This window comes from Cebus imitator, unplaced genomic scaffold (assembly GCF_001604975.1).
Source record: "Cebus imitator isolate Cc_AM_T3 unplaced genomic scaffold, Cebus_imitator-1.0 Scaffold515, whole genome shotgun sequence".
In the NCBI taxonomy this organism is placed as follows: domain Eukaryota; kingdom Metazoa; phylum Chordata; class Mammalia; order Primates; family Cebidae; genus Cebus; species Cebus imitator.
In genome coordinates, this window is record NW_016107830.1 from 366,889 (window position 1) to 392,667 (window position 25,779).

General features: G+C 34.9%; 1 protein-coding gene across 10 annotated transcripts in view; it reads right to left on the minus strand.

Moving 5' to 3' along the window:
* KIAA0825 (KIAA0825 ortholog) overlaps window positions 1-25,779 on the minus strand; it is a 443,396-nt gene that overhangs the window by 362,309 nt on the left and 55,308 nt on the right. For 9 of the 10 annotated variants that reach the window (XM_037733314.1, XM_037733312.1, XM_037733313.1 and 6 more), the window contains 2 exons: window positions 14,243-14,411; window positions 10,571-11,240 (listed from right to left, as the gene is read on the minus strand). In XM_037733314.1, the coding sequence (XP_037589242.1) occupies window positions 10,571-11,240; window positions 14,243-14,411 (839 nt within the window). The remainder of the gene's footprint in view (window positions 1-10,570; window positions 11,241-14,242; window positions 14,412-25,779) is intronic. The other variant, XM_037733315.1, reaches the window with a different exon arrangement.

Below are 25,779 nucleotides of genomic sequence, written 5' to 3' on the forward strand. Positions count from 1 at the left end.
AAAAAAAGAGAATTCCTCTTCAAATTATAAAAGGATTCTTGATCTTAACAAATGATTTCATTTAGCAGAGAGAGTAAGTAATCGTAGTCAGCAGGACTTTGGGAGAGCTACTTAACTTGTCCAAGCCACAGATTCTATATCTATAAAACAGGGATAATACCCAATTTTTCAGAGTTGGCTTCAGTATACTTTTTCATCTTTCATGATATCATCATTCAATGGTCAGAACTACTTGAGTAGAAGACAGAATAGAGTGACTTTTGATTGGCCTACTTTCTAAGATCTTGTATCTCCCTAGTCAAGAAGTCTATCTTCTCTTTGGTTTGAGAGCCTTTATCTTAAAGGATCCTTTCATTCCTTGAGGGATTCATTTGCCTCACCCTCAATCTTCCTTAAACAAAAGAACAAGAGACTATGAAAAAAAAGTGCCTTAGAGGTCACTCAGATCAACCTTTCATCCACTTCAGATTTTTAGAAATCTTTCAAATATTCAAAGGTGTTTATCATATTCTCTAAGTCTTCCTTTTTCAAGCCAACAACAACCTCAAGAAAAATTAAAAATAGGATATATGGGGGCCATGGAGTTTATCCTACAATTTAAATTTCCTAATTCTATCTTTTCATATTAAAATACAGTATTCATTTAACTGAAATTTACTACAGTTAATAGTAAATAAATAATCCTTTCTTTTTCAAACATTGAGTAATGTACTTAAATCCAAAGGAAATACAATTTTAAAAGTAAAATTAATTTGATCATTTAACTAGTCCAAATATAAATATATTAAAATGTTACAATATAAGAATGACACTGGTCCTCCTGAAATGTGGATATGTGTACAATTGTATATATGGATCTGACTTTCCAGGTAATTTTAAATTAGGTTATAATCAAAATGCTAATTACAAATTTCTAGCTTTTGGAAAGCTGTTTATTTTGACTTTAAAGCCTTATAAGCTAAATGAAAAAAATAAGGTAGCATAAACCTTTATGAAATAATCAATAATTTTCCTAATAAGAAAACAGATGAACAGAACTGGTTATTAAGAAAGTCTTGCTCCTTAAATCACTCTTGAAACTTGGTAAGAGTATCTGTAAGAATAATATTGTTTTCTTCTATAAAAGGCCATCAAATAAAAAAGATTCTGTAATATTTACGTTAACATTATTTCATCTTTTTTTCAAATAACAAAACCTAAAAGCATTATACTTCTAAATGTATTGTAATATTAAGCAGCACATGCTCCCAAAGAAACAAAACATTCAAAACTGAATATAAAGGAGGAAAAAAGTTAGCATACAATACCTAGATGTGGATTAAGTCTAATGACAAGCTTATATGTAAATAAAATTAAGTGTCTGTCTGGTACTTTATTACAGGAAAATGGCTAGAGAGATTGTCACCGTATTTTAAATATATTTACTGGAAAACCTGAATTAGTGGCAGACAGAATGTACTCTGGGGTGCCCAGATGAATACAACCACTAAAAAGCCAACTGGTAGAATAACATAGCACAGCACAGCACAGCACAGAACAGCATAGCACAGCACAGCATAGCATGGAAAAGCATCATAAAAACTACCCCTAGTGAGTGTCTGAGTTAATAACACTAACAAATGAGTTATGAATCATTATCAATAAAAAGAATTGAGATAATAACACTAGCAAATGAGTAATGAATCATTATCAATAAAAAAGACAAGCAAAACACTGAATGAGTGTAGAAGATAAGAATAATCTAACAATTAAAAAGAAAATGTGGCTGGGCACGGTGGCTCACGTCTGTAATCCCAGCACTTTGGGAGGTTGAGGTGGGTGGATCATCTGAGGTCAGGAGTTTGAGACCAGCCTGACCAACATGGTGAAACCCCATCTCTACTAAAAATACAAAATTAGCCAGGCATGGTGGTACATGCCTGTAATCCCAGCTATTTGGGAGGCTGAGGCAGGAAAATTGCTTGAACCTGGGAGGCGGAGGTTGCCCTGAGCGGAGATCGTGCCATTGTACCTTAGCCTGGGCAACAAGAGCAAAACTCTATTTAAAAAAAAAAAGTGAACGTGGTAAATTATTGTTAATGCTGACTATCACAATGTTTTGCACAGCTTCTGACACAGCGTTTAGTGGTATATCAAGATAATATACCAAATAATTGCAAACAGAGGAATCTACTTTCTTTGGCTTATTATCTGTGTGGACTTGGGAAATATTTACCTCCCTGAATCTCAGTTTTCTCACATATAAAGTATAAATAATATAAAAGGCTGTTCAGAAGATTAAACACAACCACATATGTAAAGCCTTGTAAAGTCTTATTACATAGTACTAAGTAATTACATTGGATAGATAGATAGATGATAGATGGATGGATGGATGGATAATTTGCAAGCCATTCAGGGAGAAACAACCAATCATCGACCTGAGTACAAAATGAGAAGCAACTAAAGATTGAGTAGATCCAAACTGCCTTAGCTCATTAAGGTATAAACATGGAGAGGTAAGACATCAGTTCATTAAGACTATAGTATACATACAAAGCCTGCTTAAAATTACTAAATAGAAATTATAATCAAAAATACATTTAAATTAGGATTATTTAAATAGTTTGGAGAAGAAAACAATGAATACACTAAAGCTGAAGAAGTGTACAGAGGATTCAGAGAAATGTTTTTAAATGAAATGTGCTATTTCTACCCTGTTTTTTAGTCATTAGAGTATGGCAACACAGGAAGGGCTCTGAGTCAGACAGATAACAAGTCTGAATCCTGGCTTCACTCTATAACCTAGGGCAAATTACTTAACATCTCTATCTCTTAGTTTCCTCACTGTATAATGGAGATAATAAATCATGGTATCTTCCTTGTTTGGTAGGTTTGAAGAATTAAATGAGATAAAGCATATCTATGTCTGAGCCAATAAATGTTAGTTGTTGTTACTTAAGGATTGTCCTTTCTATAATTTCAGGTAAAATGTCAAAGATTTCATGAGCATAAAATTACAGACACAGATTAAAGATAACATAGTACAACCCATTCAAGCCATTGTTGCTCACCTCAAAGATGTATTTCCTTAATAAACAAAACATGATCATTGGGTTAAATATTAGTGAACAACATGGTTGATCTGTTGAGTTAGTTTAGTAGTTCTCATACAGCAGTAGCAGTACTGACTCATTTAGTTTTCTTCCCCTTACTGTGTCTAGCACAGAACATGATAGCTGTTAAATGCTATATGGTCGTCAATAAAGCTGAATTGAATTTATTTACAGGCAGCCCACTTGAACAATGCTATTTGAAATTTCTTTTACAGGTGACAGAGCACTTAATTCTACACTAGTAAGACAAGGACCAATAGCATGGTGCTTTAGAACATGGGTCCTAGAAATAGATCTGCATATGAATTTCAAGTATAAATCCTGACTTCAGTGGCTGGGTGTGGTGGCTCATGCCTGTAATTCCAGCACTTTGGAGGCCAAGATGGGCGGATCATGAGATCAGGAGATTGAGACCATCCTGGCCAACATGGTGAAAGCCCATCTCTATTAAAATACAAAAAATTAGCTGGGCATGGTGGTGTGCACCTGTAGTCCCAGCTAGTCGGGAGGCTGAGGCAGGGGAATGGCTTGAATCCAGGAAGAGGAGGTTGCAGTGAGACAAGATCCTGCCACTGCACTCAAGCCTGGGGACAGAGCAAGACTCTGTCTCAAAAAAAAAAAAAAAAAAAAAAATGCTGACTTCATACGACATGATCAGGGCAAGTTGATCTTTCTAAGTTTCTTTCTGTGTTCATGAAATTGGGATAATAGGAATGTGTTGTCATTAGCACAGTGCTTTGCAGATGGAAAGTACTCATTTAACAATTGTTTTATACTGGACTCTTGATCCAAGATGGCCAAAGAGGAACAGCAAAAACCAGAATACCTCTCTTCCTCCAAAGGATCACAACTCCTCACCAGCAAGAGAACGAGGCTGGATGGAGACTGAGTCTGATGAATTGACAGAAACAGGCTTCAGAAAGTGGGTAATAAGAAACTTCTCTGAGTTAACAGAACATGTTCTAACCCAATGCAAAGAAACTAAGAACCATGAAAAAAGGTTTGATGAAATGCTAACAAGAATAAACAGCATAGAGAAGAATATAAATGAACTGATGGAGCTGAAAAACACAACAAAAGAACTTTGTGAAGCATACACAAGTTTCCATGGCCAAATTGACCAAGCAGAAGAAAGAATAGCAGAGATTGAAGATCAACTCAATGAAATAAAATGAAAAGGCAAGATTAGAGAAAAAAGAGTGAAAAGAAATGAACAAAGCCTCCAAGAATTATGGGATTATGTGAAAAGACCTAATCCACATTTGATGGGTACACTTGAATGTGACGGAGAGAATGAATCCAAGCTGGGAAACACTCTTCAGTATATTATCCAGCAGAACTTCCCCAACCTAACAAGACAGGCCAATATTCAAGTCCAGGAAATACAAAGAAATACACAAAGATATTCCTCAGGAAAAGCAACCCCAAGCCACATAATCATCAGATTCACCAGGGTTGAAATGAAGGAAAAAATGCTAAGGGTAGCCAGAAAGAAAGGTTGGGTTTACACAAAGTAAAGCCCGTCAGACTCAATGGCAGATCTCTCAGCAGAAACCCTACATGCCAGAAGAGAGTAGGGGCCAATATTCAACATCCTTAAAGAAAAGAACTTTGAACCCAGAATTTCATATCCAGCCAAACTAAGCTTCATAAGCAAAGGAGAAATAAAACCCTTTATGAATAAGCAATTGCTGAGAGATTTCATCACCACCAGGCTTGCCTGACAAGAGGTCCTGAAAGAAGCACTAAACATAGAAAGGAATAACCAGTACCAGCCACTCCAAAAAAGTACCAAATGGTAAAAAGCATTGCCATAATGAAGAAACTGCATAAATTAATGGGCAGAACAACCAGCTAGCATCAAAATGGCAGGATCAAATTCACATATAAGAATATTAACCTTAAATGTAAATGGGCTAAATGCACCAATCAAAAGACACAGACTAGCAAACTGGATAAAAAGTCAAAATCCATCAGTATGCTGTATCCAGGAAACCCATCTCACATGCAAGGACACACATAGGCTCAAAATAAAGGAATGGAGGAAGATTTACAAAGCAAATGGAGAGCAAAAAAACCCAGGAGTTGCAATGCTAGTCTCTGATAAAATAGACTTTACAACAACAGAGATCAAAAGAGACAAAAACAGGCATTACATAATGGTAAAGGATCAATGCAACAAGAAGAGCTAACGAGCCTAAAAATATACACACACAATACAGAAGCATCCAGATACATAAAGCAAGGTCTTAATGACGTACAAAGAGACTTAGACTCCCACACAATAATAGTGGGAGACTTTAACACTCCACTGTCAATATTAGACAGATCAACCAGACAGAAAATCAAAAAGAATATCCAGGACTTGAACTCAGATGTGGACCAAGCAAACCTAATAGACATATACAGAACTGTCCACCCCAAATCCAAAGAATATACATTCTTCTCAGCATCACATTACACCTACTCTAAAATTGACCACAAAATCGGAAGTAAATCACTCCTCAGCAAATGCAAAATAACAGAAATCATAACAAAACCAGTCTCTCAGACCACAGTGGAATCAAGTTAGAACTCAGAATTCAGAAACTAACTGAGAACTGCACAGCTTCATGGAAACTGAAAAACTGGCCCTTGAGTGTTGACTGGATAAACAATGAAATGGAGGCAGAAATAAAGATGTTCTTCAAAAACATCAAGAACGAAGACAGGACATACCAGAATCTCTGAGACACATTTAAAGCAGTGTCCAGAGGAAAAGATACAGCAATAAATGCCCATATGAGAAGCAAGGAAAGGTCTAACATTGACACTCTATCGTCAAAATTGAAAGAGCTAGAGGAGCGAGATTAAAAAAACTCAAAACCTAGTAGAACACAAGAAATAACTAAGATCAGAGCAGAACTGAAGGAGACAGAAACACAAAAAACCCTTCAAAAAATCAATAAATCCAGGAGCTGGTTTTTCGAAAAGATCAACAAAATAGACCACTAGCCAGATTAATAAAAAAGCAAAGAGAGAATAATCAAATAGATGCAATAAAAAACGAGAAAGGGGATATCACCACAGATTCCACAGAAATACAAACCATCATCAGAGATTATTACAAACAACTCTATGCACATAAACTAGTAAACCTGGAAGCAATGGATAAATTCCTGGACACTTGCATCCTCCCAAGCCTAAACCAGGAAGAAGTCGAAACCCTGAATAGACCAATAATGAGTTCTGAAGTTGAGGCAGCAATGAAGAGCCTACCACCCAAAAAAAGCCCAGGTCCAGATGGGTTCACAGCTGAATTCTAACAGACATACAAAGAGGAGCTGGTACCATTCCTTCTAAAACTATTCCAAACAATACAAAAAGAGGGAATCCTTCCCAAATCATTTTATGAGACCAACATCATCCTGATACCAAAACCTGGCAGAGACTCAGCAAGAAAAGAAAACTTCAGGCCAATATCCATGATGAACACAGATGAAAAAATCTTCAATAAAATACTGGCAAACTGATTGCAACAGCACATCAAAAAGCTTATCCATCATGATCAAGTAGGCTTCATCCTGGGGATGCAAGGCTGGTTCAACATACGCAAGTCTATAAACATAATTAATCACATACACAGAACCAAAGACAAAAATCACATGATTATCTTAATAGACACAGAGAACGCTTTCGACAAAATTCAACAGCTCATCATGCTAAAAACTCTCAATAAACTAGCTATTGAGAGTCAATAAACATACCATATAATGAAAAAGCTATGTATGACAAACCTACAGCCAATATCATACTGAATGGGCAAAAGCTGGAAGAATTCCCTTTGAAATCAGGCACTAGACAAGGATGCCCTCTCTCACCACTCCTATTCAACATAGTATTAGAAGTTCTAGCCAGAGCAATCAGGCAAGAAAAAGAAACAAAGCATATTCAATCAGGAAAGGAGGAAGTCAAACTGTCTCTATTTGCAGATGACATGACTGTATATCTAGAAGACCCCATAGTCTCAGCCCAAAATCTTCTCAAACTGATAAGCAACTTCAGCAAAGTCTCAAGATACAAAATGAATGTGCAGAAATCACAAGCATTCCTATACACCAATAACAAACAGCCAAATCATGAGCAAACTCCCATTCACAATTGCTACAAAGAGAATAAAATACTTAGGAATACAACTAACAAAGGATGTAAAGGACCTCTTTAAGGAAAACTACAGACCACTGCTCAAGGAAATAAGAGAGGACACAAACAGAGGGAAAAACATTCCATGCCCATGGTTGGGAAGAATCGATATTGTGAAAATGGCCATACTGCCCAAAGTAATTTATGGATTCAACACTATCCCTATCAAGCTGCCATTGACCTTCTTCACAGAACTGGAAAAAAACCATCTTAAACTTCATATGGAACCAAAAAACAGCCTGCATAGCCAAGACTAATCCTAAGCAAAAAGAACAGAGCTGGAGGCATCATGCTATCTGACTTCAAACTATACTATGAGGCCACAGTAATAAAAATAGCATGGTATTGGTACCAAAACAGACATATAGACCAAAGGAACAGAACAGAGGCCTCAAAGGCAACACCACACATCTACAGCCATCTGATCTTTGACAAACCTGACAAAAACAAGCAATGGGGAAAGGATTCCCTGTTTAATAAATGGTGTTGGGAAAACTGGCTACCCTTGTGCAAAAAGCAGAAACTGGACCTCTTCCTGACACCTTACACTAAACTTAACTCCAGATGGATTAAAGACTTAGACATAAAACCTAACACCATAAGAACTCTAGAAGAAAACCTAGGCAATACCATTCAGGACATAGGCATAGGTAAGGACTTCATGACTAAAACACCAAAAGCACTGGCAACAAAAGCCAAAATAGACAAACGGGATCTAATCAAACTCCAGAGCTTCTGCGCAGCAAAAGAAACAATCATTAGAGTGAACTGGCAACCAACAGAATGGGAAAAAATTTTGTGATCTACCCATCTGACAAAGGGCTAATATCCAGAATCTACAAAGAACTAAAACAGATTTTCAAGAAAAAAACAAACAGACCCATTCAAAAGTAGGCAAAGGATATGAACAGACACTTTTCAAAAGAAGACATTTATGAGGCCAAAAAACATACGAATAAATGTTCATCGTCACTGGTCATTAGAGAAATGCAAATCAAAACCACATTGAGACACATTCTCACACCAGTTAGAATGGCGATCATTAAAAAATCTGGAGAAAACAGATGAGGGAGAGGATGTGGAGAAATGGGAACACTTTTACACTGTTGGTGGGAGTGTAAATGAGTTCAACCATTGTGGAAGACAGTGTGGCAATTCCTAAAAGACCTAGAAACAGAAATTCCATTTGACCCAGCAATCCCATTTCTGGGTAAATATCCAAAGGATTATAAATCATTCTATTATAAGGACACATGCACATGTATATTCATAGTAGCACTGTTTACAATAGCAAAGACCTGGAACCAACCCAAATGCCCATCAATGTTAGAATCGACAGGGAAAATGTGGCACATGTACACCATGGAATACTATGCAGCCATACAAAATGATGAGTTTGTGTCCTTTGTAGGGACATGGATGAATCGGGAAACCATCATTCTTAGCAAACCGACACAAGAACAGAAAATCAAATACTGTATGTTCTCACTCATAGGCGGGTGTTGAACAATGAGAACACATGGACACACACACACACTGGGGTCTGTTGTGGAGGAATAGGGGAGGGACAGCGGGGGGTAGGGAGGTTAAGGAGGGATAACATAGGGAGAAATGCCAGTTATAGGTGACGGGGGATGGAGGCAGCAAACCACATTGCCATGTACGTACCAATACAACAATCCTGCATGTTCTGCACATGTACCCCAGAACTTAAAGTCCAATTACATATATATATATTTAAACAATTGCTGTATACCAAAGTTCAGATAAAGGAGCTTGGGAAAGATTCTATGCTTGTGGAAAATGTTTCAAATTCCTGGTGTTAAAGAGGACACACATAGTTTTCTCTCATGAATGAGAAAACACTTCAATATCAGCCCTAAAGACTCCATAGCAACTTACACACATTTTCAACCATATGGATCTTTTCTTCTGTTATAAACTATATTTAGCATATATAAAACTTTCGTATTGAAAAGACTTTACAAGTCTTTTCAGGATTTTTTTTTCAGAGAATATAAAAATTTTAGAAAACAAGGGCACTAATGAAATGCATTTAAAAATTTATGTATTAACAATTAAAATAAAAGTCTATTTGCTTTGAGCAAAATGATAATGTTCCTAAATTAATTGATTTTGTATTTTGTCATAACCAAATTGGGCAGATGCCTCTCTCTTCTGCAATGTGATATAGCTTCTGGAGAAAAATTAAAATTTTAAGGCTAAATATTAAACAATTTGAAAATTCATATATCACATTAATTTGGTCATCTGGAATTTTATTAATGAAGATATGCAAAAGTATCGTTAGCTGTAGGAATTTTTAAAAGATGATCATAAATTCAAAGATCCACAATAATTCACCAAATAATAATTTTCAAATTCTTAAGCCATATAGTTTATGAAATTACTCAGAAATATACATCAGAGTTTTATATAAAAGCATAGCTAATGATAATTTTAGAAATAATCCTATTTTTACTTTGATTTTTCTTCACTGGTAGAAAATTACAACCACAAAAAAAGTTTATTATATCACAACAATTTCTTGCCTTTTTTCTTTTACCTTTTGAATAAAATAAAAATTTTCAAATCACCTTTTATTTGTATACATCCTTATAGAAAAAATAGTAGTTTTAAAAAATAGCTATAGTTAAAATGCTATACCTTTCTAATTAATTACAATACAGAATTTTATAATTATAGTATTTCATAGTTGTTCATTATTAGAATTGACTGACTAAAATATTACAACTTTAAAATTTCCAATTTTAGTTACGGCAAATATCAACACATTTTTAATAATTCTTTTTACTTAATAATGCCTTGGCTTTGGAAAATACAATGGATTAAAACTCATACTTTTCTGTTATGTATATAACTAAACGTACATATGTATAACTGAGTATATGTGCTTTTATATGTGTATCTATAATAAGCAGATAAAGCTTATATGTGTATAAGTATATATACTCAGTTATATATACATATATACATATATATATATTTACACAATTTCACAAATACTGTTCATCATATGCAATCAAGAGAAATTAAACTCACATTTGAAATATTTTGGCTTACAATGCCAATATCTTTAACAATTTAATAGGAAAGAAAATACTTCTATGACTATACTTAATAGAAAAAAATGCATGAGAGAAATGTACACTGTAAAATTGCATTACATTTATTTTCAAGTTTGCAGTGAAATTTAACCAAATAGAAAAAATCTTAGAAAATTAAACATATTAAAAGACTTAAACCAAACAAAAATTTTAAATGTCACTAACCCAAAGCATGCACTGCTCTTCTATGCTTGCTGGAGCTCTTGCTTGTTTTAACCACACGGACAACATTTTCTCTGTACTGCAGCTCACAAAAATTTTCAAGAAATTTTGCCATTTCTTCTGTAACAGTATCCAGGTAAGTTTCTTTAATGAAGTTCACTGTTGAGGACGGAGCTAAAATTTCACATAGTGTGTTAAAATCCTCTTTTATTATTGAGTATAACTTAAGCATTGTACTTTGATATCCATGAACTATTATATCTAAATTTGAATCTCTGTTGTAAGAGGGAACGCAGTTCTGCAGAAGATTAGCCAACAGTTTTTTCTGTATGTTTTGGTATTTGATTATAACTTCGGATTCTGGATAAAGAAACAAGAATTGTTGTAAGCACTGCTTTTTCAATAAAATTTTTTGCTGTGAATTGTTTATTTCATTATGGCTTTGTAATTTGCTCACTAAGAAGCGTCGAAGATGCAGTCTTATATCATCCCATATAGACTTGACATCCATAGAAGAATTATCTTCAACAGAATGAAGAGATGTCCTAGAGAGGAAATGGAAAGATGTTCCACTTAGAGTGGATGGGAATGAAACGCTGCTGTGGCAGGAGAGGTCCCAAAGTAAATCCAATATCATTTCTTCTTGATTTTGTTCATTCTTCAACAAATTTTCCTAATGAAATTAGAACATTAGAAATGTGATTAAGTGTAACAGAAAAAAATGATTTCTAGAGTCATATACAATTTCATAATAATTTCAGTTTGGAATCAGTACTCTGAAATTCCTCAAGATTTTATTTTTTTGCATTTGAAATTTAATCAGTTCAGACATTTTAGAATGCTAGCTTTTATGGTCTATTAAACTTTGAATTGTTTATTTCAAACCTAGTTGATTATCTTTTCAGTTAGATTTCCAGACATATAGTTTTTAGTCCTCATTGTTTTCCACCCAATATACCCTGAGCTGTATAAAAACTATGGCTTAAAAATTCTAAATACAAATCTATAGCAAAATATTGATTGAAATGTATTCCTAAGACAAAATAAATTCAGGATCATGCCCCTAATTCCTGGTAGACAATTTTCATGCTTGAATGAGTATAATTATTATAAAACCCCAAATGAACATATAATACAATGTTTTAAAATCATTCTAGAATATAGATCTTTAAATACAGTATGTGCCTGGGGGTTACTAAGAGGCACCATTCTGAGAAGTAAATTTTAATACATTGAAAGATTTTAACTTTCATTTAAATTCCTTTTTGAGAACAGTGTTAAGAAAGATTTTACTTTGAAAATAAATCAGAATATTTCAAATGTCTCCAAAGAAATAACCCAAAATGAGAAAAAGATACTCTCAGAATTGTTCCCCAAAAGATGATATGAAATTATTCCTTTATACTTTCTGTGCTGGCAGAAAACAATAGTAGGTATCATTATCAACAGGGACAAAAACATTACTTTTTTCTTGAACTTTGAATTAGACACACACATTCTCCTTCCAAGCTGACTCTCCTAATTATGTCTATTTCAGCTAATACTGAAATTAGTTTATATTCTCTAGGTAGAAACAAGCTGATTACAAGAGAAATGAAAGCAAGGTACAAGCGGCATATAATCAGGTTGGCTTTGCAATTTCGTATTGACAAAATACCAAAGGTATTATGTGTGATTCAGAATTACAAACAATTCCTAGGCAAATTTCAGGAATTTTCTCTCATTCATTGTAAGCATTGCAGGGTCTAATGTTCTAACTGTAATAAATAATTATACCCAATAATTATATCAGTAAATGCTTTTTAAGTATTTATACAAACATTTCCCTGTTTCTTCATAACAATAACTCTTTGGTATATGTATTTAAAAACCCAATTTATATATAAGGATTCAAAAATGAGGCATGCTTCAGTGACTTTTCAAAAGTCACATACAGTAAGGTACAGATTCAAGAATGGATCCCTGGCTTCTTTCTCTTCATCCATGTTCTTTCTGCTACACTCCAGAGAGCCACAAAGTACACATGACCTCTGTATAGCTTCTTTTTCTCTCCTCTCCTGCTATTGAGTTATTTTGATGCTTTTGGAAAAGAAATGTCCTTAGATAGGACACATTAGCATTACTGTAAATTCTATAAAGCAAATGAGTCATATTAGTGACTCTGCCTTAGTTTTTAAGTCAGGCAATAATGGTAAATATTTGATCAAACAAAGAATAGATTACAGAGGTTTAAAATATATGTTTAGTATGATTGCTTAAATTTTGAAAATAACTTTGGTACATCTGCCATAATGAGGACCTCTGTTTCTTTTTTAAATTGCTAGAAAATTAACAGGAAACTTTCTATGAAAAAAAACAGATGTATGAAAAATGCCATCATGACTGACATTTTTTAGCATGTAGAAACTTGATAATAAGGTCATTTAAATCTGGATCTGTTTTAATAATGTGGTTTCTTCCTTAAAATAACATGATCAATTATGTAAAAAAAACCCTAGGACTGGGACAAGCCTATCAGTCTAATGAATTTGAGCAAAACGAAAGTGGCCTTTGCCCTGCAGTGAATAGAGAATGACTTATGTGTGACAGATTAAAAGATAATTAAAAGCTTTTGCTTTTAATTAAATGAGAAAGCATTATTACATCAGTATTAATGAAATTCAATACACATGGCTCTTAATAGAAATTAAAGGAATAACTATATCCATATTTATTCTTCAAGACTCCACCCTCAAGAGATAATGAGTGAGAAGTTTCCTTAAAAGAATAAGGCTTCAGGGCACATAGTCTTCCTTTCTCTTCCTTTTATTACTTTGTAAACATTAAAGAGACATCTGAAATAATAACAGGCAAAAGCTATTTTCATCTGATTCTGTCATCCTAAGCCATCTACAACCCCCAGATATTTTCCACATCTGCCTTAGTCAATGTTTGATGTTTAGACAAAAACAGTGCCTTTATTCCCCCTAAATTAAATTAAAACCATAGCTACAGAAATACTGCGTTCTAACAATTGTGCTGTTTCTCTGGGAATCTGTTTTTGCAAGCTAGCCAGTCTTGGAGATACAAGTGTGATAAAATAACTCTTCTTGTTGAAGGTTACAAAAACTTCTCTGGCATAGAGGGTGGTCAGTATCAAGGATGACCAATATAATAATTCTCCATCATTTGGTGGTCTTGCATAAATTGCTACCTTGATTGAAATGAACTGGGTAAGACTTGAGGTTAGGAATGCAGGGAATAATAGTAAAGGCCACTTAATAGACACGATCAATGGGGATCTTACTATGCTTAGTAATGAGCACTGAAAAAATGAATGGTTGTGAAGGGATATAAAATATGAAGAATATGAACTTCTCTGGGAGACAACTGTGATACACATCAATACATTTTGTGGTATTGATATATATCTTACCAAAAATCACACAGGAATCATAATATTTAATATCCGTTTATATAAAATTTTATTTTATTGATAAAATTCATAGCTAAATATTAAAACAAACAGCTTGGTGGATTCTATTGGGAATATAGAAACATAAAACGAAAACACAAACCCTGTAGGTATGGCAGCCTAATATGGTCACTCAAATAAATATTTACATATAGAAATTGAATGAGTTGTATTCCCTGTTTACTCATCTCAATCTATGATAAAACAAAGATTCATTTTACCAGTGTTTTGAGGAATTTTGTCAAATCTCCATGTGAAATGAAAGATGACTTGGATGTACTGCAATTATAGTGAGTTAGCCATTCAAAGCAGTCAGCTGGTGTTTGCAGTTGCACACCTGGACATTGTTTGTTAATTTTGGACTGTATCTCTTTAATGCAATGTTCTATGCTATAAAAAAGAGAAGAAAATGTTATTTTGGCAGGATATAGATAATGGCTTCATCTCATAATATGACAGGCCCTGAAATCTTCATATGTGATACCTGGTTTTGCACAATTTACAAATTTCATTCATATGATATGAAAATAATTACAAAGAGACTATACATTCATAGTTGAAAACTGAGAGTTCAAATTTTCTGGCAGTAAAAAATGCGATCGAGGAAATATAAAATAGCTACTCAGAGATGAACTAGAAATTCTTTTGTGTTGAAACAAAAATCAAGCATAGATGCAATTTGATAATAGCCCTCTTGATAGGCAATAGATGAAAGGAAGAGATAAAATACTGAACACTGTAAATATTAGAAATTTACATTATCTACTAAGAGATAAATGACTATATAAATGATGAAAAACTTCAATCAATGGAATAAGAAGTCATCAAGTAGTTATAAAGAGCTTATAATTTTAAAAGTTGTAAAATATACAAGCTGTATATACAATGTTATTAGAGCCAAGTACCTTTTCCTGCCATCCAATTCCACTACGAAAAACAGAAACAAAAATTACTAAAAATTGCATTTAAAAACGACTAGAAGGAAATGAAGCAAAGGGTTAATAGCAATTATATTTTGGTGATATAATTAGGTAAGTTTTAAATTTTGCTCTTCCATAGTTTCTAAGTATGTATAAGGCATAAGATAAAATGGTTCATTTACCAAAAAAAGTAAACCAAGAACAGAGAAAAAAAATGTCCAGTTGAATCTTGCAATAGGTATCTGTTTTAAAGCTTCCATTCAAAATATCCTTAGTGTTGATAAAATAACAGATATACTATGTTATTTTAATTTCCAGATACAATTCTGTGCATTCATGATTATAAATCTTTGTGGGGTAAACTGGTGACCTTTAGCAGAGTGCCATCTGCAGAGCCACATGGATATGACATATTACTACCACCTGATGGCAGCATATCTAAACTTCAGGAAAGCTTTCAAACAGCTAAATTCCTTTGAAGCTGAAACACCTCACCAAAAATTGACAGCTATGCATTTATCTCTTAATCATATTAAGAAAGATTTGCTACTAAGAGGTAAAGTTAATGGTTTGAAAATGTAACTGCTATTAATTAAAGTTTCCATATGATAGAACCTGGTAGACTTTAGAAATCAAGTGCTCCTTATTAAAGTAGATGTCATATGAAAGACTCTTTGAAATTCATCAGGTGTGGGTTGCCTATAAAACATACACTGTAAAAGTTTAAGTAATACTTTTCAGGAGGCTTCTGTGCATGAGTGAATTCAAACTAAATTACCTTGAAACAAATACATTCTGAGAATCAAAGAGCCTTTTCATGAAAACAAAGAACTTAAATGAAAAACAATACCTCCTCGGGCCACAGGCCGCTCAATTTCCTGATGGGATAGCCGTATTCAGGAATACCAGTTTTACCTTTGAGAAGAGATTGGCATGTATTTTCTTAACTTATGTAAGCACTTCTATGGACAGAGAAACACAATGCCTTAAGCATACACCTTGACGCTAGGGATCCTTTATCAAAGGTTTTTATTATAGCATCCTCATGTGTCTCATTCAATGAAACCTAATAGATTACAGCCATGTGAATTGGAAAGGCTCAGAAGTTAGTCTACCTAAATCTGTTTCAATGAGGACTCTGATTATAGGGTAATTTCTAACATCTGAATCTGGGCAGAGGCCAGCAACTACAATTTATAAATAGGGTAAAGCCTTTAGAGGGCTAGATATTTTAGTAATTTGTTCAAACACTGACAAAGGGATTGAGTGGTTGCATTTCACGGGACCTCCCTCATTGATACAAACTAAGACAGATAAACTTTATTTTAAAATCATTTTGTCACAAATTATAAAACATCAGAACCAATTATCTATACCTGATTTTGTTTTTAGTTGGCTATCTTGTTGTCTGCCACTCACCACTGCCTATACATCTTATTCTAAAAACTTAATCCTCTAAAGTCTAGATACTTCTTGTCCAATTGTTATACAAAATAAATATTTTCAAAATTTATAATAAATGTCAGTTTGGTATGTAATCGACAATTCATCTTCTTATTCAAGGTCAGAATAAATTACAATCTAATTTTCACCATTTAAAAGGTAACATTTTCAAAAAAAATAAATAAAAGGTAACATTTTCAACTGTTACCTTTCAAATACTATGCATTAGTCAGGATTATAAACATAGGTGGTAAAAATGTAAGGAAATGCACTGGGATCATCAGCAGCACCGTCTGGTAGAGTGGGGATGGAAGTGGTATCAAACTGGGGAGAAGTACACAGAAAGCTTTAGCTATACTAGTAATGCTTTATTTCTTAAACTAGATGGTGGGCACTGGAGTATTTATCATAGTACTCAATGCCTTTTCATATGTCTCAACATTTCTTAATAAATTTGAACCCCAATGTGCTTTAATTATAATGACTCTGAATTATCCAAGTTAATGATGTGTGAAAGTGGATGCATTACTGAGAATCTGTGTATAAATCAATTTATAAAGCATTTTAAAAAGGCAATAAGGAGTATGCTTTTAAAAAGATATCTATGGCAATTCTCTCATTCAACATTTACTCCTAGATTCCCTGACTATAAAAATTGCTAATTGATTGAAGGTATCATATTTGATAAATACTAACTGAATGTTAAATATGTGGTAGGCATTGTGATATATACTAGGGAACCCAATGTGAATAAGAAATCGTCTGGTTTGTAAAGGAATTGTGTCTAGTGAAAGAGATAGACTTGTAAATAAACAACTACAGTACAGTAAGTCGTGATAATTAGTTTGTACAATGTGCTACGGGAGTACACAGAACGGAGCCACCAAAAGTGCCTGTGGGGGGTGTAAAAAGGCTTTTCCTTGTAGAAGAGGAGATTATATGCAAGGATGTTGATTTAAGAATATTAGTAGAATCACTGTACTTAAAATTCCCTAACATCTCACCCCTCAGAATTCGGTACTTGTCATCTAACCTCATTGTTGTTTCACTTCAAAACTATATTTATTTGGAGAATAAGAATACGAATTAATTTTTATGGTCACTACTACATTCATGCATGTATGGATGTATGTGTGTATGTATATATGCACCATCTTACTTCCAAAAAGACTGAGATACCACACTATTGGACAGATTGCATTAAATAACAATAGCAGTCCAAGAGCTGATTAATATTGAACTGGTACAGTTGGAGACAGAATGAGAAATTAAAAAACAGAAAAAGATAATTATAACATAAAATCTTGGAACTTCAGCTTATTATAAAAGCTCTTACAAGATTTAAAAACTATTATCTGGTCACAAAATAGTTAAAAGGAAAAAAGTATGTTCCATTGAGAGAATTACAAGAACTTTTTAAATAAAAAGACTGTAGAAACACATATATGTGCTTTAATGGAATGTTAAAATATTCCTAATTTTTTTTCTTCAACTTTGTTAGTTTTTTTAAAATTTATGGCTTCTGAATGTTTTTTCAAATTTACACTGCCACCAACAGTGTAAGTGTTCTCTTTCTCCACATCGTCTCCAGCATCTGTTGTCTCCAGATTTTTTAATGATCGCCATTCTAACTGGCATGAGATGGTATCTCAATGTGGTTTTGATTTCCATTTCTCTAATGACCAGTGCTGATGGGCATTTTTTCATATGTTTGTTGGCCTCATGTATGTCTTCTTTTGAAAAGTGTCTGTTCATATCCTTCGCCCACTTTTGAATGGGTTTGTTTATTTTTTTTCTTGTAAATCTTTTTTACTTCTTTGTAGATTCTAGATATTAGCCCTTTGTCAGATAGGTAGATTACAAAAAATTTTTTCCCAGTCTGTTTGTTGCCAGTTCACTCTGATGATTGATTCTTTTGCTGTGAAGAAACTCTTAAGTTTAATTAGGTCCCATTTGTCAATTTTGGCTTTTGTTGCCAGTGCTTTTGGTGTTCTAGTCATGAAGTCCTTGCCTATGCCTATGTCCTGAATGGTACTGCCTAGGTTTTCTTCTGGGTTTTTATGGTCTTAGGTCTTATGTTTAAATCTTTAATCCATCTGGAGTTAATTTTAGTGTAAGGTGTCAGGAAGGGGTCCAGTTTCTACCTTCTGCACAAGGCTAGCCAGTTTTCCCAACACCATTTATTAAACAGGGAATCCTTTCCCCATTGCTTGTTTTTGTCAGGTTTGTCAAAGATCAGATGGCTGTAGATGTGTGGTGTTGCCTCTGAGGCCTCTGTTCTGTTCCTTTGGTCTATATGTCTGTTTTGGTACCAGTACCATACTGTTTTGATTACTGTAGCCTCATAGTATAGTTTGAAGCCACGTAGCGTGATGTCTCCAGCTTTGTTCTTTTGCTTAGGATTAGTCTTGGCTCTGCAGGCTGTCTTTTGGTTCCATATGAAGTTTAAGATGTTTTTTTCCAGTTCTGTGAAGAAGGTCAATGGCAGCTTGATAGGGATAGTGTTGAATCCATAAATTACTTTGGGCAGTATGGCCATTTTCACAATATTGATTCTTCCTAACCATGAGCATGAAATATTTTTCCCTCTGTTTGTGTCCTCTCTTATTTCCTTGAGCAGTGGTCTGTAGTTTTCCTTGAAGAGGTCCTTTATATCCTTTGTTAGTTGTATGCCTAGGTATTTTATTCTCTTTGTAGCAATTGTGAATGGCAGTTCACTCATGATTTGGCTGTTTGTCTGGTATTGGTTTATAGGAATGCTTGTGATTTCTGCACATTGATTTTGTATCCTGAGACTTTGCTGAAGTTGCTTATCAGCTTAAGGAGATTTTGGGCTGAGACGATGGAGTCTTCTAAATATACAATCATGTGGTCTGCAAATCGAGACAGTTTGACTTCCTCTTTTCCTAACTGAATACCCTTTATTTCTTTTTCTTGCCTGATTGCTCTGGCTAGAACTTTCAATACTATATTGAATAGGAGTGGTGAGAGAGGGCATCCTTTTCTAGTGCCAGATTTCAAAGGGAATGCTTCCAGTTTTTGCCCATTCAGTATGATATTGGCTGTGGGTTTGTAGCAAATAGCTTTTATTATTTTGAGATATGTTCCATTGATATCCAGTTTATTGAAGGTTGTTAGCATAAAGTGCTGTTGAATTTTGTTGAAGGCTTTCTCTGTGTCTATTAAGATAATCATGTGGTTTTTGTCTTTGGTTCTATTTATATGATGGATTATGTTTATAGATTTGCATATGTTCAACCACCCCTGCATCACCAGGATGAAGCTTACTTGATCATGGTGGATAAGCTGTTTGATGTGCTGCTGCATTCGGTTTGCCAATATTTTGTTGAAGATTTTTGCATCGACGTTCATCATGGATATTGGCCTGAAGTGTTCTTTTTTAATTGTGTCTCTGCAGGGTTTTGGTTTCAGTATGACACTGGTCTCATAAAATGAATTAGGGAGGATTCCCTCTTTTTGTATTGTTTGGAATAGTTTTAGAAGGAATGGTACCAGCTCCTCTTTGTACGTCTGGTAGAATTCAGCTGTTAATATGTCTGGACCTGGACTTTTTTTGGTTGGTAGGCAATTAATTGCTTCCTCAGTGCTGCAATGAACATATGTGTGCATGTGTCTTTATAGTAGAGTGATTTATAATCCTTTGGGTACATACCAGTAATGGGATTGCTGGGTCAAATGGTATTTCTGGTTCAAGATCCTTGATGAATCGCCACACTGTCTTCCACAATGGTTGAACTAATTTACACTCCCACCAACAATGTAAAAGTGTTCCTGGTCAGGTGCAGTGGCTCTTGACTGGAAACTCAGCATTTTGGGAGGCCATGGTGGGCAGATCAGCTGAGGTTGGGAGTTCAAGACCAGCCTAACCAACATGGAGAAACCCCATCACTACTAAAAATACAAAAAATTAGCCAGGTGTGGTGGCATACGCCTGTAATCCCAGCTATTCGGGAGGCTGCGGCAGGAGAACCGCTTGCACCTGGGAGGTGCAGATTGCAGTGAGCCAACATTGCATCATTACACTCCAGCCTGGGCAACAAAAGCAAAACTCTGTCTCAAAAAAAAAAAAAAGATTTATCCACATCCTCTCCAGCTTCCATTGTTTCCTGACTTAATGATCATCATTCCAACTGATGTGAGACAGCATCTCATTGTGGTTTTGATTGGCATTTCTTTAATGACCAGTGATGATGAACTTTTCTAAGTATGTTTGTTGGCTGCATAAACATCTTCTTTTAAAAGTGTCTGTTCATATCCTTTGCCTACTTTTTGATGGGGTTTTTCCTTGAAAATTTGTTTAAGTTCTTTGTAGATTCTGGATATTAGCAGTTTGTCAGATGGATAGATTGCAAAAATTTTCTCCCATTTGAAGGTTGCCTGTTCATTCTGATGATAGTTTCTTTTGCTGTCCAGACACTCTTTAGTTTAATGAGGTCCCATTTGTCAATTTTGGCTGTTGTTGCCATTGCTTTGGTGTTTTAGTCATGTTTTAGTTTTCTCGTGCCTGTGTCCTAAATGGTATTGCCTAGGTTTTCTTCTAGGGTTTTCATGGTTTTATGTCTTATATTTAAGTTTTTAGTCCATCTTGAGTTAATTTTTGTATAAAGTGTAAGGAAGGGATCCAGTTTTAGTTTTCTGCTTATGGCTAGACAGTTTTCCCAACACCATTTATTAAGTAGGGAATCCTCTTCCCATTGCTTGTTTTTGCCAGGTTTGTCAAAGATCAGGTGGTTGTAGATGTGTGGTGTTATTTCTGAGGCCTCTGCTCTGTGCCATTGGTCTACATATCTGTTTTTGTACCAGTACCATGCTGTTTTGGTTACTCTAGCCTTGTAGTATAGTTTTAGTGGGAGAATTGGAAAAGTTTAAAAAGTAGGAAATATGAATGGGGCCAGAAAAAGTTTAGGCTAGTGAGCTGCTGAAGTGCAGCATGCTGTCTGCCCAGGATGCATTCTTAATTCTGGAGAGAACAAGAGGGCTGGAAAGGCTCAGTTAGAATTGGAAGGTGGGTTAAGGTTTTACTCTGTGTTCAACAGTAGATGGAGGAATTAGTCCTTTTCAGGTTTCTTTCTACGGGGCTTACTCTTGTTCAGTAGGAGGGGAGAAGAGGGGGGGATTCTGTGAGATGTAGTATATAATGAAGAAGCTCAAAACTGAAATACAAACATACGCAGTTACAAAAAGGATTGCAAATATTAATTTGCATCTTCTTATTATAAAGTGCCAAAATACTGCCAGAAATAATAATAGATAGTAAAACCTTTGAAATGACTATTTTTCCTTTTGTATAATTTGAAATGGCTACAAAGTATGTTAATATCTGTATGTATAAGTGTGTGTATATTTACATATACATAAAGTCATCATGTGGAAAACATGAAAGAAAATTTTTAATACAGAAGCTCAAATAATTTAAGTATTATATAAAAAATAAGTATAATCTATGGAATATGTACCCGCTCATTAATAAGCATGGTTAAATGCCTCCCCTCTCTCCGCATTTTCTAGATTAAGTCAAATAGTATTATTACTGGTAGCAATTCTCTTTTTTGAGACACTGTTTCACATTGTTGCCCAGCTGGTGTGCAGTGGTGCAATCACGGCTCACTGTAGCCTCCACTTCCCAGGATCAAACAATCCTCCCACCTCAGCACCCCAAGTAGCTAGGACCACAGGGGTGTGCCACCATACCAACTAATTTTTGTTTTTGTTTTTTTGTAGAGACAGTGTTTCACCATGTTGCCCAGGATGGTCTCAGATTCCTGAGCTCAAGCTATCTGCACACCTCAGCCTCCCAAAGTGCTGGGATTACAGATATGAGCCACCACACCTGACCTGGTAGCACTTCTTGCTCCTTCCTTCTTCCCTTCCTCTACTCCTCCCTCCCTCTTTACTTTCCTTTTTCATTTTCTTTCATTTCCTCATTTCCCTTTCTCTTTCATTTCCTCCCTTCCTTTCCAGAGAGGCTGTTGCCCCAGCTAGAGTACAACAGTGTGTGCAGCCTCAAATTCCTGGGCTCAGGCAGTCCTTCCACCTCGGCCTCCAGAGTAGCTAGGACCACAAGTGAGCCACCAACCATGACTGGGCTAATTTTTTTTTACAGTAGAGATGGGAACTTGCTATGTTACCTAGTCTAGTCTTAAATTCCTGGCCTTAGGTGATCTTCCTGCCTCAGCCTCCCAAAGTGTTGAGATTACATCTTTCTTTATACCAAAAAAAAGAAAAAAAAAAATGTAGTCAAGCTGCATTGGCAGCAGCAAAACTTACCTCCTAAGGCACACACACAGTCTATAATTAGAAAATGGAAAAGTAAGGCTGGGCGTGATGGCTCACACTTGTAATCCAAGTACTTTGGAGGCCAAGGCGGGCAGATCACCTGAGGTCAGGAGTTCAAGACCAGCCTGACCAACATGGTGAAACCCCGTCTTTATATTAAAAAAAAAAAAAGAAGAAAAGAAAATGAAATAGTAAAATAAATTGTTAAGATACAATTATATTTATTCAACTGAACATTAAGGGGGGAATCATTCTGTGTCTTTTTTTTTTTTTTTTTTTTTTTTGAGACAGTCTCGCTCTCTCGCTCAGGCTGGAGTGCAGTGGTGCTGTCTCAGCTCACTGCAACCTCCACCTCCCAGTTTCAAGTGATTCTCCTGCCTCAGGCTCCTGAGTAGCTTGGACTATAGGCATGCACCATGTCTGGCTAATTTTTCCATTGTTAGTTGAGACAGGGGTTTCACCATATTGGCCAGGCTGGTCTCAAATTCCTGACCTTGTGATCTGCTTGCCTCGGCCTCCCAAAGTGCTGGGATTACAGGAGTGAGCCACTATGCCTGGCCAACACATTTTTATATAACTGAAAAATATACCTATTGTGAGCCCAGAAGAACTTCTGTACCTCAATATCTTGTTAAACTAGTAAGTTCCACTCAATTCATTACTGCTATACACAGATTTCAGTTAGGGAACTAATGATATTGTGGTATAACATTCATAGTGTTTCTCTTTGGCAGGTTATTGACCTCTTGTAGCCTACTTTGATATGGGTTTGAATAAATGATTCATCATCACTAATTTCTGCTGTCAGATTTACTAGTCACCTAGGTCTGACTTGAATGGAAATGAGAAAGTAAAAGTGAAGTGGTCTGAGAATGACAGCCTCTCTTGAAGGGTGGGTGAAGGTTCAGTGACCTTTGGGCATACTGCTCTATTCTGGTGGAATCACTGCTTTGGGGAGGCAATAGAACCTGTGGCTCATAAAACCTGATGCCATTAAGAAGAGAGAATTCACAAATAGATGTCAGGGTCACTGCTGCTTTAAAAACTCAAGTGTAGAAAAAAATACCATATTTTAAGATGAATTACTAATTTTCTTTCTTTTAAAAGTATGGAGGAAACCTATACCATACAGATGTTCATTACTTATTCAATGTACACTACTGCGAGATAAATAGAACTGTTAGAATACAAAAATGCCAAGGGTAATTCAACTACTGCAGTGTAAGTGTGGTATAACTGATTCGTCATGACATACAATTTTCTAAAAGCTATTCTGTTAGAAGGCAATAAATGAGTGCATAAATGATTTATACTCTTCTGAACCACAGTTATTATTCAGTGTTTTATTTTAAAGAATATATATACCCTCTACTATTATGTTTATTCTCTGGAGTATAATAAAAACATAATTGAATTTGATGAAAAATAGACTTGATTCTAAATGTAGCATACAGCAAATACAGCTACTTCCTTATTTTGTCCCTTGTGAAGATCAATGGTCACTTGAGGTAGTTCTGCTCTAGGTTCGTTTTAATATATGGGCAATAAAATGTTTTTAATTTAAAAATTATATCCTATGTTCCATACTATATTTTCTTTTTAATACTAGCATATGAGTTTTGACCTAATAACTACTTTTGAATGCAAATACAATGTTTTAATCACTGTTTTACTTTTAAAAATGATTTCTTATTGACTAGGTAAGGCAAAAAATTAAGTATAAGTGGTTTAGTAAATAAAAATTAGCAATTCAGAACAAAAGCATCAGAGTTCAGTAACCTGTTTTATTTTGATGGCACCTAAATGCCATTGTGAAGGAAAAGGTTTACCTTTTAAAAAATAATTCAATTTTTAAAAATATAACCATCTCTGAAATTTAGGTAAATGTCTTGTTCATCTATTTAAGAAAATATTATTTTTATTTGTAAGTTCATTTGAGTTGGAAATTGTGCCATAAAATATATAAATATATAACATTAAAGTTAACTATGTGTTATATAATTTGTTATATTATATTATGTTATATATAACTTTTATGTTTTATAACTATTATGTTATATAGTTATAAAACATAAAAGTTACAAAATTAACCTAAAAATTAATTAGTTATTTTATATTTATATGAAATATCAACTATACACTCTGAGTTTGGTTAAGTCTACTTCTAAAATACGTATGTAATATGTATATGCATAGGTATAGTATAAAGAGAAAATAAAAATTAAAAGTAAGAAGGTTAATTTTCCCTTTTGAAAATAAGGGAAAAGATCTCCCTCCTTTCCTTTTTTCTTAGAGCATTTACCTTAGAAAGTTTGTAACTGTAGGCAAGGTGCAGTGGCTCATGCCTGTAATCCCAGCACTTTGGGAGTCCAAGGCAGGTGGATCACTTGAAGTCAGGAGTTTGAGACCAGCCTGGCCAACATGGTGAAACCCCAGGTCTAATAAAAACACAAAAATTAGCTGGGTGTGGTGGCAGGCACCTGTAATTCCAGCTACTTGAGAGGCTGAAGCATGAGAATTCCTTGAACCAGGGAGGTGGAGGTTCCAGTAAGCTGAAATTGTGCCACTGCATTCCAGCCTGGGACACAGTGAGACTCTGACAATCAATCAATCAATCAATCAAGCCTGTAATCATAAGTACTTTTTCATCTTTTGCCACATATCTATTCCCTGGAAGATGAAATATGCCTTTTACCAGCAGTCCTTTTGTCAGCTTTGTGACCTAGGAATGCCCTTCTCAAGAACCAGGGAGCTATCTTTTCAAAATGCAAGCATCAAGGGAGCTAGCTCCCCAGTCTCCCAGTTCCTGTGAGAGAGTAAAAGCCTAACTTCAGTGGTTGTCTGTTCCAATTTATAAAACTACCTCCCATCATAAAGATACAAAAAAGTTTGTTTCTCCTTAGGATAAAGCCAATTAGCTAACATGGGTGGTTTTCCCAAAAGTTATGATGAACTATGTGTGACAAAATGTGCTATCCAGTCTTCCTACCTGAGGAGCAGTGACTGTTTATCTTGATAGCATGTAATGTAATGGAGTGTATCTGCTTTGCTATTTAAAGGGGTGAGATTCCCTTCCATTCTTACAATCTCTGCATGAA